The sequence below is a fragment of the Neopelma chrysocephalum genome, unplaced genomic scaffold (assembly GCF_003984885.1).
Source record: "Neopelma chrysocephalum unplaced genomic scaffold, ASM398488v2 Primary Assembly neopelma1_86, whole genome shotgun sequence".
Classification (NCBI taxonomy): Eukaryota; Metazoa; Chordata; class Aves; order Passeriformes; family Pipridae; genus Neopelma; species Neopelma chrysocephalum.
The window spans coordinates 3209727-3226357 of record NW_020897748.1 but is presented as its reverse complement, the minus strand read 5'-3'; the positions used below and the strand labels follow the sequence as shown (position 1 = coordinate 3226357).

Here is a 16631-nt window from a genome sequence, read left to right as displayed (position 1 = left end):
GCAGGTATATTAACGGAGCAGCTTGATTGTAACTTTATTTTTTTTAAGCTTGTTGAAAGAACAAATGCAATGTCAAAAAAAAAAAGCGCAATTAAAAAGTGGAAATGCCTGGACCGGGTGCCCACCTTGGCAGTTTAAACAATCTGCTTTGGGTTTCAGAGTTGAATCTACTGGGCAAGGCAAAAGACATGGGGCAGGTAGGAAGAGGCTTTCTTCCCCACTAGCACCAACTGGATGAGGATATAATGCTGGGCATATGATGGAGCAAGATGCACTGTACTTAATGCAGCACGGCTGCATCAGACTGCTTTATGTTCAGGGGCAAATTTTGCAGAAAGGTTGAGGGCTGCTTGAACTTCGCAAATTCAGCAGAAAGCTCTTGAGCATCCAAATTTGTCTGAGAGAGACTGGCTGGTGGGACATCTTGTTTCTGAATAAAAAGAAAGCTGATCACAAAGCCTTTCACCATTGTTCATGAGTGTGTTAATGGGCAATTCTGATGAATTGTAAACTAATTCACAAATTGCATCAAGTTGGGTGAGAATTTGCCTGTAGTAAGACTTTATAGCCCCAAGTGCTGGCTGTTGAATGTTCATTATCTTTAATACGAGGAAGAGCTTGCAAGGCCAGCCCTTCTAGCTGATTTATTGACGTTAAGTACAATGTACCTCTCCAAGTTACGTTGTGTTACTGCAGTAACTGAAAGTTTTGAACATCTTTATATGCTACACTTGTATAGGTTTTATAAAATTCCGTAATCTTAATTTTAAATAAACTCAAATCACCCTAATTGTTGTAAATCTGGAAAATTTATATATGTCTTTTCTTATGAAAGAACACATCATACAGGATGTAGGATGGTATGAACAGGAAAATATCTACTAAACAGTTGGGAGGAAAAAAGATTGCAAAATAAAGCCCATCTGAAATTCAGTCTTGACATAAATGCTCAAGTGTCAGAGCAGTCTAACTCCTAGCTAGACTATGCCGCAGAAAATACCTTTCATCCTCACACACCTATTACTGTTTAATGTAAAACAGTTGAAACATTTTGCATTCATTAGGGGCTCAAGTGATAGCTTGAGAAGAACCATTTACTTTTTACACACAAAGAATCCTCAATTCTTAAACTTTATCTCCATGATAAAATAATGGTGTGCTTTCAGCTTGTACAGGTGCATCCCTCCCAGTTGTGTTCTGGTTAGCACATATCCTGACTCCAACATGGAGGGGTGGTGGGCTAACCTGTGTGAGGGATGGGCACAGTAGGGATTGGGTTCATTCCTTGCTCCTTGGCAAGTTCTGTAGCTGAGGGTACAGTGGCTATTTGCTGGTGTTGCTGGTTAGGTTCAACAGGAATCTTGCACTTGCAGTCTTGGCCCATCTTCCCTCTTTAAATGAGTGGTTCTCCATGGATGGGGTCACTGATGGATTTGCAGGTTTTGATAAGATCCATAGATCTGATCCTTTCTAATTGCAGCCTCCAACCGAGACTTTTCTTTCAGGTGCGGTGTTCAGAGCAGCTCTCTCCAGTGGGAATGTGATTACTCGTAGCTGTCCACCTTTGTCTTCCATGTGGTCTAGGTGCCACCAGAGTCATTCCAAGCAGCTGTCTGCTGGTATCAGTTACATAGCTGGAACAGCTGGGGTTGTCCTGGCATGGAAGGATACTTGACAAGACTAGGGAGCTTACTTGTGCAGAGCCTCACTCAGGATGTTGGGTTTTCTTGGCATATATTAAAATACAATGTATTTACCTCTTTTAGTTATGGAGGACTTAGCTACCCCTCTGTCACGTTTAGCTGAAATTGTCCAGAATGTTCAGCAGATGTAGAAAAGGAAAGGGAATGCATGTGCACACGCAAATCTCATTTCTTAAGAGAAACCCTCCCTCCTATCCAAACGACCTTATTTAATAGAGAAGTTTTCTTAAAGTGAGCCCAGTTGTTTTGGCTGACTGCTTTGGATATAATCTTTGAAATGATTGACTATGTTAAATCATGACAATTAGGTCTGACCATTAACCTCCCACAGAGCTGATTACGGGGATGGGGTGATGAGGAAGTTTTTTATTTTTCTTAGTGCTATTGTTTCAGTCTGTTTGCAGAGTAAACACAATGAGTGTGTCGGTTGATTACACTGCAGACCATCTCCCAAGCCAGAGGAGACAGCTATTTAGTTCTGAAATGTGAAAACTTGTGTTTTAGAGAAAATATGCTCTGCAGAGGTGTTGGGAAGGCTCTAGGTCTATGCACCTGTGCCTTTCCAGCCATTCCAACTGTTTACTTACTGAGTGACTGTTTCTAGAGTGTTTATCCCCTTACTTTAGCTTCTACTCAACACAGTCATATACATACCTCTGAGAGACTGCACTCTGGTCATTTCTTTAAAGTTGTTTCAACTAAGTTAGAGCAGCAGAGATTGACTCCTCCCCTCCAGCATTTTTACAGACAAGCACAGCCCAGCTCTTAGAAGATAAGTTTTTGAAGGGCATCTTGCCTTTAGTGCTCATAAATTGGTTGTGACTGTTGAGGACTGTGAGTGCTCCGAGTAACAAAAGGCAGTTATTGACTGTAAGGGAAGATTGCTACAGGAAGAAGGGCAAGTGGTATTTTGTGCATTGCAATGGGCAGCCGCCCATGCGGTGAAACAGCCTAGATTTAGCTGAAGGGGAGCTTTGTTGAGGAAAGGAGAATCCTTGCCTGGAATAATTGCTTCTGAGCCAGGGAGAATTGACTACTCCAGAGTGGGAACAGGCCTTCAGCTACCTCTGGCACAAATAGCGGGGCTGTTGCAAATCTGATTTGAGTCACTAACAATAAGGCATTGAAAAGGCAAGCAGACCTAGTAGTTCTCTCTGTCTTTCCCTGGGCTCCTAATGTATGCTCAGCTTCACTTGCTGAAGCAAGCCTGTAACAACACATGTATATGTGGAAACATGAAGGACAAAAGTCTTTAGAAGAGGCAGCAAAAGGTCAGGCAGGAAGGTCCTCAGGAAAAAAAAAAAAGGAAAATTCTAAAAGTCCAGTTATTTTAGGTGAAAGAAAATTATAATCTGTACTGTAATTGTTGACTGTATTTTCTGATACAAAGCTACAGAGTGCTCTCTTCCCCCATGGAGCTCATATAATTGTGCTCTGTGTACCAGATGGATTATTTTGTTTTTCATTAAATAAAGAAACTTGTAAACAGTGCTCTGTACCGTAGAGATTATAATCTCCACCATCCCCCTCCTCTTCCTTAAACACTGGAGCACGCACTTTGCAGGTTGGACTCAGACCACAGCGGAGTTCCTGGCGAGGCCCCAGCCTGCTGCTGATCACTGCGGCTTGGGGGCCGGGCAAGGCGTGCTCCCGGCGTCCGAGAGCATTTACTGCGTGGGTTCAGTTGTGCTTTTATCAAATCCTATTTCTGAAAACAAATAAAAGGCTCGTTTGCACAGTGTTTGAATGCCACTCTCTGTGCAACAGTGGCGGTTGGTTGGGTTAGATCTGTGGAGCTGGCACTGCTGCGGTAGGGCAGAGCAGAAAGAGGAGACTGAGTAACGAACTGGTTTTCACGTAGAAGATGGCAAGAAATGTTTTATGGAGGTCACCAGGAATAACTGCTAGTTTCACCAATTAAGTCAGTATATTTAGTTATTCTGCCATCTTTGCAGCTTTCAAATTTTTAAGATGTAATGTGTTAAAAGTTTCATTGTGGTCCTTGTAACTTGAGCCACGATTCTTGACAGCACTCTTGCAACACCCACTAAGCAGCACACCCTTCACTCTATTATTTCTCTGCCTAATCCTACTGTCTCATGTAATAGGAATGCAAACTTTTTTTTGCATAACTCTTCTATCAATAAATTTATTGAACAGTTCACAAAAGCAGGTGCTATTATCTTCATTTATGTTTCCATTATGCTGGAAATTGCAGCCATGACTGTGGTGCAGCAGCTTCTCTCATGGTGTACACAGGCACTGGTCAGTTTGTACCACTTTCAGGCTGGAGGAAACTGCTCTACTGCAAATCCCACTCGCTAATGGTCTTGTGTGTGTTACCATGGGTCTGTAACTAGATGTGGTGAGTGATAAAGTGTGAATTAAGACCAAATATGTCAACTTCTGTTCCATCCACTGGACCCATTGCTGATGTCCTGTTATGGAAAACCTCTCTGAAATTACTGACAAATTGTATTCCAAAAGCAGAGAGTAGCTCAATTATAAGGTGTACTCAGTTATTAAATACTCTGTTTAGGTGAACCCTAGATTAGTATTAGATGCTTTTTCTTGTTTTTCATTCATGTCTTATGTCAGCTAAATGTTGGGGTTTTTTCCCTAATCAAGTGTACACCTAGCAAAAATACTGGGGAAAAATGTTCTTATATTGTTACTTGATTTTTTTTTTCTAAATAGTCTTAAAATATTTTGCTAGCTCTGTCTGTATATTAGTAAAAATACATTTGAAATATTATCACAAGATCTGCACACACTTAATTTTTTTTGTTAAGTACTGAAGATACCTAATACTGATAAATATTTATGTCAACAAGTGTAATGCAGAGGTGCTTGCTTGATGTAATCATATAACTTTAATTGAGCTATTTAATGTTCTTTACCATGCCTTGTGAATAAAGTAATCCCTTCCGGATCACAATTTTATTCTTCCTGTCTATGCAGTAACAAGCGACTTGTGGCCTTAGTGCCAAATGACACTTCATTCAACACCAGACGAGCCTACACCAGCGAAGATGAAGCCTGGAAGTCGTATTTGGAGAATCCCCTAACAGCAGCTACCAAGGCTATGATGAGCATAAATGGTGATGAGGACAGTGCTGCTGCTCTTGGCCTATTGTATGACTATTATAAAGTAGGTAACTCTGTCATTATCCCTCCCTGCTGCACTAGCAGGGACTGCTCTAAGAGGCATCAAAAGAGCCCGTTTTCAAAGACAGAAGTCACTGCATCTTGTTTTCTTTCTGATACTTGCAACAAGCACCCATTCCGTTATAGGAAGCCTGTCTGAATCTGTTTTGATGTGTTTAGTTCTAGAGAAAAAAAACCCAAAATCAGAACTCCCATGTTAAATTTTCAGCCATGTTTTCTTTTTGAGCATAGTGTTCTTCTTCTTCCCTTGAAAGAACATTGGATGAATTAGGCCCCCCCTTTTTATTTGTGCTCAGATGCCTGCAATATTCTTAAAAAAGTATAAAAGGGTAGAGAAGCTTTGTCCATCTGTAGGTTTGTCTGCTTTTCTGGTTCATTCCACACGTGTTTTAGTTTGCTCTTTATCTGGAGTATCTCTCATCTGACAGTTTTCCCATGTTATTTTTGTTTGTATAATGATTTCAGTAGGCTGTATACAAACATACAGTGAGGTATGCTAGTGAGGTCTAGCCCTTGCACTGGAAGTTTGCTGTCTAAATAGAAAGGTGGAGGACAGAAATGGAGCTGGACACAGGGACAGAGATCTAAGTCAATTTACAGGGGAAGCACTGACACAGTTTCAGTTTATGTCAGGTTCTAAACCCAGGCTTTACCTACCATTTCAATACTCCTTTTTTGTATATTTTGTAGTGTTTAAATAGAATTTGAGATTTCTGCTGAAATTGGAGAAGAATCCTACAGGGTGCATCTCTGTGTAATGCACAAATATCACTCTGAAACCCATGCTGACCCTTTGATACTCTCCAAATGGAATCAGTGTTGCCTCCCAAGCACTAGAGTATGAAATTGTTCATTTCACTTTAAACTATCTCCATACTCCTGAAGCCACCTATGGCTGCCTTGGACAGTTGATCTTCTCTGAAAGCCAGTACAGCAGTGCCAGCTCCCCTTGCAATTCGTGAAGAAGTAACAGGAATGGAAATTAAAAACTTTTGCTTTTAGTACATTGCTATTAGTATAAATGATTTTAGAGAATGGATTCTTCTTTTTAGTCTCTGCTACAGTAGTTAGATGAGTGTTCAGGAGAAGGTGTTGTAGGCAACATGCCATATACCAACCTTAAATATTGTTTTAATTTTTTTACTGATTATATTTCAAGAGATGTTTCTTGCTTTTGTGTGTTCTTGTCAGTAAAGAAAAGCTTTTCCCCAGTGAGAAGGAAGAAAGGTCCTTTTCTCTACTTAGCAGAGTTATGACAGTGCCAGAATCTGTGAAATTAATGTGGATTCATAAAATTCAGGTTGTATATGAACAGCTGGAGTATTGGCTTCTGTCTTAGTAATACTTTTGTATGAAGCAGTTCATTAATCTGATAGATTTTTAAAATAAAACCAGAAAATAGCCCTTTTCCTTCTCAAAATTATGTTTTAAGAAACATGCTGTTACTTGTTCCAGGCAGTTGCAAAAGACTTGAGGTTCAGATGGAATAAGATGAGATTAACATCTCAAAGCCATTTCCAGCATTCAGTCATAACTATTTTTGTCCTAAACTGGGAAGAAATGATAACTCTTGCCGATACTCTACTCTCAAACAGGAACTTAAAACCTAACCTCTGTACCGTAATGTGGAAATGTAAAGGAGGACTTACAGTGCACCAGACTCTTGAATTGCCCTTATTTATTATCTGGCTCATTTGTTCTGACATGCTGGATAATATTTTTGAAGTAGTTTTTCCAATCAAAAGGAATGATTTGACCTTAACTGTTTAGTTTTTTTAACTTCTTCTATTTCTTATAGTGATATTTACATAAACATAGGCCCTCCTTCAGGGATAAATATATGATCTTAAAAGGGGAATCAACATGTGCAAACTGTGGCTTTTATCCCAGTTCAAAAATACATGAAAGAGGATTTTTAACTAGCAGGATGCTTAATAGGGAGAAGGGATGTCCCTAAGAGAAGGAATGGCTCTGACTAGCACTCTCTGACTCTGCTGCTGTCTTGCAGACAGAGTTGATATTATTGTTGGCTACTGTAGTTCACTGTAAGACTGTTTTTCCTCTAAATTCAGATATTTTCCTGATACTTCTTTTCTTTAAAATGTTTAAAGATAAAAGGCATGGCTTTAGCCCATTCTTAGGTCTTTTCTTGCTCTTTAAACTTGAGTTAACTGCTGTGATGGAGTGGATATGCCTTCTTGTTCAAAATGCAGAAGTTTTAGCTCTCAAATTGCTGGTTCAGCAAGAAAAGAAAATATGGTCATGGCAGCAACTTTGCCCTTGGTGATTTCATATCTGTGCTGGTGTCAAGAAACCTGTATGTGGGAATACAAATCTTTGAAGTCACTTGTCAATTCTGAGTCTGTCAAGTGGCCAGATTTGACTGGATTTTTACTTCTCATAGCTGTTGATACACTCAACAGAGCAGAAGTCGTGTTTCTGATGGCATGCCAGCGTGCCCTGACCTGTCCCCATACTAGGAAAGGGAAAGATTCGCAAACTTTCCCTAGATATGAGTGCTACACCCTCCGGGCTGGTCTGTAACATGAGGACTTAGCTGGTGCTTATGGTTGAATTGAAAAGTCTTTTTCGTCTGAGCTAAAATGGTATCCATGCAGAGCTCATCAAAGCATCCTATCTTTCTTCTCTTCTTGTATTATTCAGTGAAAAGTGTGTGTTTTTTGGAATATGAGCTTTGATTTTGAGATAGCTTGGCCTAGCTTGATATTCCAAAGGACAATACAGCAGAGCACTTTGCTCCAGACTGGTGTGCCCAAGAACTAGAAAAGAAAACAATTCCTACTTTTTTTCCCTTTGGAAATTTTCCTTCTGTTCACAATCAGTCTCCCAAAATAAAACAGCTCCTGGCACCTGTGACCTAGACAACACTAGTTGTTACATTTTTCTAGTTGTTGCAGTAGAGCAATCTGTAGCTGCAAATGCCTGACAGTTGCATTTACCTGACCCCATGCCTGGTGTTGTTCTCAGGTTCCCAGAGATAAAAGGCTGTTGTCTGTTAACAAAGTGAGTGATAATCAAGAAGACCAAGATAAAAGGTACAGTATTATTCAAAATCATACACCCAGCTACTAACAGTGTTGATTAGTTGTGAACTGAAGGTACTGTGATAGCCTGAGGGTTTATGGTTTTCTTCCAAAAGTTAAAAGAATGAAGGCTGTTTTGGGAAGCACACTTCACTCCTTTTTACTTTTAATTTATTTAAAAAATTGTGTAGTATTATCTAACATGCAGTTTTCAAAGTAGCAGAGAGTTTCATTATTTGTTTGTGTTTGGGTTTGTTGTTTTGCTGCTGCTGAGATTAGTAAAATCAGATTATATTGACAGTTGGCTGTGGGCTATTTTACTCTGTTTTTTTCTTCTAGGGCAAAAAATGATTAGTTTGGCCTGAGTAACCTGATTTATAAAGTTTTATTTAACATAACTTAGGGTCTGCCCAGAAAATAAGGTAACTTTCTTAAAATCATCCGCTTAGAATGTTTTTCTCACTCCTCTCAGATTTCAGCTTTTCTCTGTAGGCTAAAAGTGACTTGATTCAGAGGAAGCTTCCTCCTACCTTACTGCGGACAAGAAAGAGTGTATATTTATGTAGAAAGAACTAAGTTTTTACATACAGGGAGGTATCTTTGTGTAGAATTATGATGGAGAGAAGCTACACAAGGTTTATTTCAATGTAGCTAATTTGTGACAGCCTTAGACGGTCTCCACTAGCTGCATAAGGTGAAAGTTTAAATAGGTAGTAGTATAAGTTTACTGTTTCAAAATAGACTATGAAATGTTTTTTGAGGGAGAGTTTTTCTTGTATGAACACCAGAAAAATTCCTAAATTGAGTGTGATTGACAAAACTGGCCTTAAGTGGAAAGCCAAGAGAGAGGAACTGCAGTGCCAGACCATCTCTCCTGGTTTGAAAACAGCAGTGTTATACCTACTAAAAGTTTTACAAGTTAATAATGTTATGTCAGTGCAACTATTGTCAGAAATGAATTGCTTTCAACAACAGCTGTGGTTAGTCATGGGAATGCTGCTGGAGGTTACCTTGCAGCCACTATAGTTACTGATCTACTCTGCTACAATGGGATTCCTGGGCTTGCTCTTTCAGAAGAGCACTGATACCAGTTACACAAACAGTAGTGGCCTGTCAACAGCCTAGAAGAGCATACATCAGCGTGTGAATTTTGCCGTTGATATTCTGCCTATTTCATGTGCAAATTACCTACTGTGAGTAATCCATACCTTGCCTTACTCTTTTATTCTTATTTTGTGTCTAAAGGCTGTTGCACTGCTGGACTGATTTTGCATCCAAATTGTAAGCCAAGGCAAGAGCAAGCCCGGATACCCAGAATTTATTGTAACAAGCCTTACTGATTGTAGGTCAAACCAAATGTATTATCTTTCCCTAACTGTCAAGAGCTCTGGACCTCTCTACTTGCTTCGCAATTTCTTTTGCCTAGTATTTGTTAATGTATTATTTCTTATGGCAGTGGCTTATCAGAATTAAAAGACCTCCTTCCCTGATATCTAAGGACATTAAGCTACTTGAGGAGAAGATTTACTGTGTCAGGACAGTTTATAACATTTTTTGGTTTTGTCTCACAGAAATTGTCTTAATACCACGGAAGCTCAGAGTAATTTAAGTGGGGGAGAGAACCGTGTGCAAGTCCTGAAGACAGTGCCAGTTAACCTTTCCTTGAACCAAGATCCTTTGGAGTCATCCAAAAGGGAATACAACACAAATGTGTCTGGGAGCTCAACACCCATCACAGGGACCGGAGTGACTGTGGTTAAAGCAGAGGAATTCACCCCTGTATTTATAACCCCACAAACACACTATGCAAGAGGAGAAAACGAGGAGCACCGAGGGGTTATCTTTGAACCATACGAAGTGTCCAATATTGCTCCCCACACAAATTATCTCAAAGATGACCAGCGCAGTACTCCTGACAGTACCTACAGCGACACCTTCAAGGATGGAGGAACAGAAGTAAGTTTTTCACCTCAAATTACCATCTAAGACTCAATAAAAAGCTGTAAACAAGATACGGATATTTGAGCTTGTAAACAAGATAAGGAGATTTGAACTGTCCTCAAGAGCCATTAGAAGAAAAGTGTTGCTTGTTTCAACAAATTCATTTCTGCTCCTTGCTGTGTTCCTGTCAGTCTGTGCTCTGATTACAGGGGAGCATCATGAGGCACTTCAGAAGACAGTTTTAAAGATGTTTATTGGAAATTCTGAGAATAATAAATATTGATCTTTTTGTCTTTTGGGATATTGTGTCAAGTAGAGGATAGTTGCAATTCTGAAAGAAGATTTATTTATCATTAACAAGATCTGCCTTCAGACCTATTCATAATAGTAAGAAATAGCAGCTGCTTTGTGATGGGGAAATTCTAGATATTCTTTTGAAAGTGCAAATGAGCAGTGTCAGCCTCTGCTGCTGGATAAACCCAACTAATTTGTTCAGAAGCTGTCTGTTGCAGAAGCTGTATTCTGCAACATGGGCAAGTGAGAAAAAGTAGTTGCATTGGATGAGTAGAGGAGAGTGGAGAATGTAACAGGCAAGGAAAAACTGCATGTATATGTACAGGAATGAGGAGGAGAAGAGAGAAAAGGAGCTTCCTTAAACTATTTTACAGTTATGCTGAGTCAAAGTAATTTTACAGTCAGCTTTAGTATGGTGAGTACCCTCTGGCTGCTTTTGCCTGCTGCAGAATAATGCAAACAAGCTGGAAATGCAGAAGGGTAAAGACTATTTAAAGCTGACAGTACCTCTGCAAATAATTAGAGATATTAGGTGGTAAATCCCCCCTAGGGTTTGTCTCCTCCCAACTCTACAAAATTGTAAATGTTACAAAAGTGCAAGGCAAGCTACCTTAAGGCTGAGCTACTCTGATTGAGTATATGAGAAATTTACTGTGTGTTTGTTTATGTGTATTATAGAAAACTACATGGTCTTCACAAGCAATAGATGAGGATGTCTGGAGGTGAAATCAATTTTCAGATATAGAACACGTGTAGGTCAACTAAGTGAATTATTATTGAAGAAATCTAGTTTACCATTGTAAAATCAGTAGGATCAAACCTTGAATTAGAGACAGTGCTTTACATTACCAAATCACATTTTTTCAGCTGTTGGTGTTACTGGTAAGTGGCTCTTCATTCGAGCCCAGTGGTGCCGTACTCATGGCTTTCCCTGGGGTGCTGTAGCAGAGTGATTCCTTTACATTGGTTTGTTCTGGGACACGTTGCTGAGAGGTTCCCAAACAGCCCATTTGTGCAGAGAGCTATCAAACACGCAAACTTGTTTAATTTGGCTGTAAAAAGAGACTTGACATCTATATGTTGGCTTTGCATCCCAAACTCTGTGTTGTGTTAATTTTGCTACAAAGGTAATTATTTTGTTACATGCTTTTTAAAGTTATTGGTTAATAGCAGGGTACAGTACTTGTCATCTAGACTTTCTGTGCAGTCTGTGGAGAAAGAATCAGTTAAAATCCACTTGCCAAAAGCCAGTGGAATGGTTTGCCAGGTGCACTCACTCCTCTTCATCTTCACCTCCCCTTTTAACTGTAGAAGGGAGACTGAACAACTGACTTTAGCTACGTCCCCATCTGTAGCTGTTAGGTGCTAGGTGCGGTGTATACCTCTGTTGGTGGCCTTCTAGCCCCAAGTGTTCAAATGCGTGTGGCCAGGGAGCAGGAACAGCTTTTCCACCCTGCTGCAGCCTCGCTCCACACACTGAGCCTGTCCCTTTGTTTTTTCTCAACTACCCAAATACCAGGATGCGCTTTGTCCCTGCCATGTGTGCTTTGACTGCTTCTCCAGCCACACACTGTTTCTGTAGGGACAACTGGATGAAGCAGGTGTGGGGAGACCATAAAGTAAAATATCAAAACATACAAAAAGAAACGTGTGCTAAATTAGTGTTTAGAAGTAGAGTATAGTTGCACTTACTAGTTTTCCTAAGTGCTTGGAAAGTACTTCCTGAGTTGCTGAGAATGACTGAGTTTGGAATTGCTCTAATTCCTGCATAATTTTAAAACACATTATGAATACATATTTAGAAATCGTTTCAAAGCGTTTATGGAGTGACTTAGTTCTGTTGTACTGAAGGAGTGCTGAGTTTTTATAGATCCCTGTGGTAGGGGACACTTCGGTTAATCTCTTGCTGTGTTCTTCAGATACAATTTTAGCAATTATATAAATATACCATTCTCATCTCTTTCATATTCTTAGTTAGCGGCGATTAATTTATTAGTCCTTTATAGTATAAACAAATTTTTTTTGAGGTTAGGTAAATAAATTATATATTTTTGACAATGTCAACCTCTAACCTTTATATAAAATGTGATTAGCATATTTATATTCACTCAATTTTTTAGGTATTTTAAGCTTTAAATGGCTGATGATTTCTTCTGAGTTTTCCTTAAAAAAACATAATTATCCTTCTCTTGGTATTTGCATTTTGATTGCATGAAACTATATTTAATTGGTTTTATTTTTCAGAAGTATCGGAGTGTGTCAGTGGGGGCTGAAGAATATATTTATGAACAAACAAGGTATGGCATAAACTTTGAAATGTATTGACTGGCATCACACAGGCATGTGTTGAGGAGAGGCTGTCTCTGTCCACTTCCTACCCTCCCTTTCTTCAGCCTGAGGTGCCTGCAGGGCTCCTTAATGCTGCCAGACATCACTCTCCTCTTGTTCTCTTGCTCATATTAGCTTTCAGATCTGGCCAGTTTATATCTTCATCTATTACCTTTCCCTCAGTATTGTTTTAAATTAGTAACTCCTCTGAAGCCCCACTGAGATATGTGAGATTAAAACTGTTAAGAGAGGTCCCCCAAGTAACAGGGCACAGCCTTGACAGCCAGGACATGAAATCTTTCCCACCTTTCAGGATGCAGAAGACAGATGTCGAGGATGGTTGAACTGGCTCCACCAACCTTATGTAATTCCCATCTTTACTTTTCCCTTCTGTTTTTTTTCTGGTTACTCCTAGTAGGTTGTCTGTCTTTTCACACTGCTTGTTGTGGTACTTCATATTTACCTATAAAACAATATAAACAAAGTATCTATTACAAATAATGTGAAAAAACTTAAGAATTCCCAAAATATTTTTAAACAGCTTCAAAAATTGAAACTTGAAAAGTATAGTGTTCTCCCTCAGCACAGAAAAATGTATGTGCAGCTTGGGCAAATGCTTCAGAGTCCCTTTAACCAATAAAGACTGTAATCACTTAAGTTTTTAAGCTGATGCTTTATTTCTTGCTTATGAATGATTCTGTTTATATCTGAGTGATTACTCTCACTTTAGAAACAGGAACATGCCTACATATTTTTCCTGGATTAGGCATATGACTGCATCTGTGTTGAAGGTTCCTTACAGCCTGATCTTTCTTCTGAAGAGGATTAAAACAGTCATTAACTGCAGTGAGCTCAGAACTGAGTCACTATATAGGCAGAACATATGCAATAGATATTTAGCAGACTGCTCACTTACTACATGGAATATTTGTGAAGTTGAATCCTGAAGCATTGGTATTGTTAACAGTTCTCAGACATTAGGCCCTTCATGCACAGGTCCACATTAGAACAAAACCTCTGAATGTGCATTAAGAAATACAAGATATGTATTTCCTGAAGTGGTAGGTGCTCAGAAATTAAAACTTCAGACTGAAAGAAGAAGTGGTGAATATGAAAGTAATTGGAAGCCTGATAGAAGATCCCTTAATGACTACACAGGGGTTTAGTTAAGACTCATGTCGAGGTTCAGAATAATATTATAATAATTTGAGTGACTGCAATAAATTTTAAGGGTGAGAGTAATCCTCCTGCTCTAGGGCACACTTTGACTGCCAGCTGGGAACAAGAAGTAAATTCACAAGTGGTACCCCCCTGGTGGCCTAGTGGTTAAGATGCGGCACTCTCACCGCAGCGACCCAGGTTCGATTCCTGGTCCCCCGGGCAGATGGAGCTCGTTAGCCCTGTGAGGCCATCCGTCTATGAGAAGGTCACTCTAAACAAACCTACGTCCTGAGGACCTCACTGCCATTGTCCAAGCTTGCTTGGCCCCGGCAGATGAACCTTAGGATTAAAGGGTGGGCTCAGTTCAGCGCAGGCTGTGTCTCACCTAAAAAATCCATTGCGCAGGCTTGAAAGGTAAAAGACCTTTCCCAAAATCTTCATTCGCGAAGACTGACCATTAAATTAATTAAATTAATTAAATTACCCCACAGAGACTGGAAAATTGGCCAAGTGCGATGTGTCTGGGATTTACATTTTTTGACATCTTTCTGAAACATCCAGAATGACAGGAAACAGAAGACCAGACTGTGGCAGACTGTAGGCAACTCTGTTAAGACACTGTCTGACTTTGGATCATCCTAAGCCCTTCTCAGCACACATCATCATCAGGCCTTCTGTCTGGTGGGAGGTTTTGAGGTGCATGTCCCAGGGCACTCAGCACGCCTTGATATGTGTCCCGAAGCAGTCTTGCAGCACACAACCTGCAGTGCCTTCATGTGACACTAAATCAAGGCTGTGCCCCTACCACCAATGGGTGGTCAATCCCTAGGATGAGCAGGATGGGTGCTGGGTCTGCAGCACCAGTGGTATTGCTCTTCTAGTCCACTCAGACAGGACCACACTGCTTGCTGGTGTCAGCAGTGCTTCTGTTTCCCTTGCACACAGGACAGGACCGTGGCAACACTCCCACAGCGAGTGGCAGAGGAGGGGACCACGGGGCCCTTTGTGCTGCCTTCCCACTGTGTGTGAGAGCCTTTGTGTTGGGAGCAACTGCATTATTGGGACGTGCCTGTTCTGCCATCAGTGGTTGGATAGGTATAGATGAGTGTTTGATTTTACCTTAGTTTTGCTTTGATTTAAAGCAACTAGAACTTTTAAGCAACTGGAAAAATGACTGAATTTCAATTTATAAGCTAAGAAACACTTAGAAGTTGTCTTTGTTTGATTAAATGATTGCTACTAAATAATTGGTACTAAACTGTCTGAAACTCTTCCCTTTGGATGGAAAGACAGTGGATCTGTTGGGGTTTTTCTACCTTCTCTTCGAGTGGGGATTTAAATGTAATTATTATTCATACATTTTAGTGGTTCTTTTCCACTGGATAGTTAAAAATATTTTTGTTTTCCCTTTATTTCTATATTGCTATGACAGGGCTATGATGATCTGGAGTTCTTTGCTAGAATTAGAAAGTTAAGGATACACTGTTGTTTTGGACCAGTATATTCCTCCTTTTGATTCTGCTCTGACACTTAAATACTGTGTTGAATTAGGACTTTTGTGAAATAGCTTCCCCCACATCTCCAGTTTGTGAGGACATCCTGCAAGTGACTCCTTGCATTAAGCTTCCTGTGCAGTTTGAAGAGAAGATTATTTTTCATTTAAGAAAATGTGAGGAGCTGCAGGCATCATTTTTATTGGATTATTGTTCAAGCCTGTTACTCGAGGAGGCAGCTGGAAGAGGCTCAGTGAGAATTGTTTCCAGCTAAGACTTCACTAGGAAGGCTTTAACTTTTCATGATTTGAGAACTGATTTAAAAGTGGAAAGTTCTCCTATGAAGGAGGGTCTTTTTGAAGATCTGAAATTTCAGCACAAGAGCAAACCTTTTCTCTATTTTTTTTTTGTTTTTCTAAAAGGAGGTTACTTGGTTGCAGGATACAACTAAATGTAGGCACTTCGTTCTATCTAACTAATTTTGAAAATAAAGTTTGTAAAAACCTTGATTTGCATGTTGTCTTTAAACAAATAAACTTACTGTCCCTTCTCCTTGAATTCCTTCCCTGCACTGCGCTGAAATAGCAGTTGGACTTTTCATTCTCTGAGTCCATGTTTTGCAACAAGTTTTATTCTGGTTGGGTTTAAAAAAATAGTTATTTATTTATTTCTCTTTCTGTGACACTTCTAAGTTTAAATGTCTGTGGAGTTGGTGATTTCCTGCAAATCATACTGAATTCCCGCCTGGTATTTAACACTCTCATTGTGGGTTACATAGTCTTGTACTTCATAATGGTTCTTTTCAGAGAAAGTAAAGATGTAGTCTTTGATCCAAGAGACTTACAGTTCAGATACTTTTACCTTTCATTGCCAGATCTGATGAACTTGAAAAAATCCGTGCATTTTTAAATGGCCATGTGACCTTTTCCTGGAATTTTATTATTAGCTTCTTACGCCTTATGCAGTGCATGAAGTACATAATAAATGGGGACAAAGAGAAAAGGAGAAAGTGATACGGATTTTGTTGATGTTTCTCTCCTTGTCTTTTCAGCAGCACTTTTCAGTATACACTAGAAGCTACCAAGTCTCTGCGTCAAAAGCAAGGGGAGGGGCCCATGACCTACTTGAACAAAGGACAGTTCTACGCCATCACCCTGAGTGAGACGGGTGACAACAAATGTTTCCGGCATCCCATCAGCAAAGTCAGGGTATAGTCCCATTCCTTTCCTGGGTGGGAATGGAGCTCTCTAGGTAGATGTAGTTGTGGTTGGTTGGCTTTTAATAATTTTTTTTTCTTGTGGGAGAGGACAGAGCAAGCTTATTCTCATGCTCGATGTAAAGGTGGGAGAGCACCATACTGATGGTGGCAACAAATGTTTTGGGGTCTAGTTTTTTCAGTGTGATCTTATGAGTTAATTATATACATATCTGCCTCAGTGTGTGGTTTGGCAGAATGATTATGACACAGAGACTGCACTTGGCACTGATGAACTTATCAC

At 39.8% G+C, this 16631-nt stretch overlaps 1 protein-coding gene across 5 annotated transcripts in view; it reads left to right on the top strand.

The window, feature by feature from the left end:
* GRHL2 (grainyhead like transcription factor 2) overlaps positions 1–16631 on the top strand; it is a 67499-nt gene that overhangs the window by 8273 nt on the left and 42595 nt on the right. For 3 of the 5 annotated variants that reach the window (XM_027692542.1, XM_027692544.1, XM_027692545.1), the window contains exons 2-6: positions 4665–4854; positions 7860–7927; positions 9487–9871; positions 12395–12447; positions 16184–16340. In XM_027692542.1, coding sequence (XP_027548343.1) covers positions 4665–4854; positions 7860–7927; positions 9487–9871; positions 12395–12447; positions 16184–16340 — 853 coding nt within the window. The remainder of the gene's footprint in view (positions 1–4664; positions 4855–7859; positions 7928–9486; positions 9872–12394; positions 12448–16183; positions 16341–16631) is intronic. The other 2 variants (XM_027692543.1, XM_027692546.1) reach the window with 2 other exon arrangements.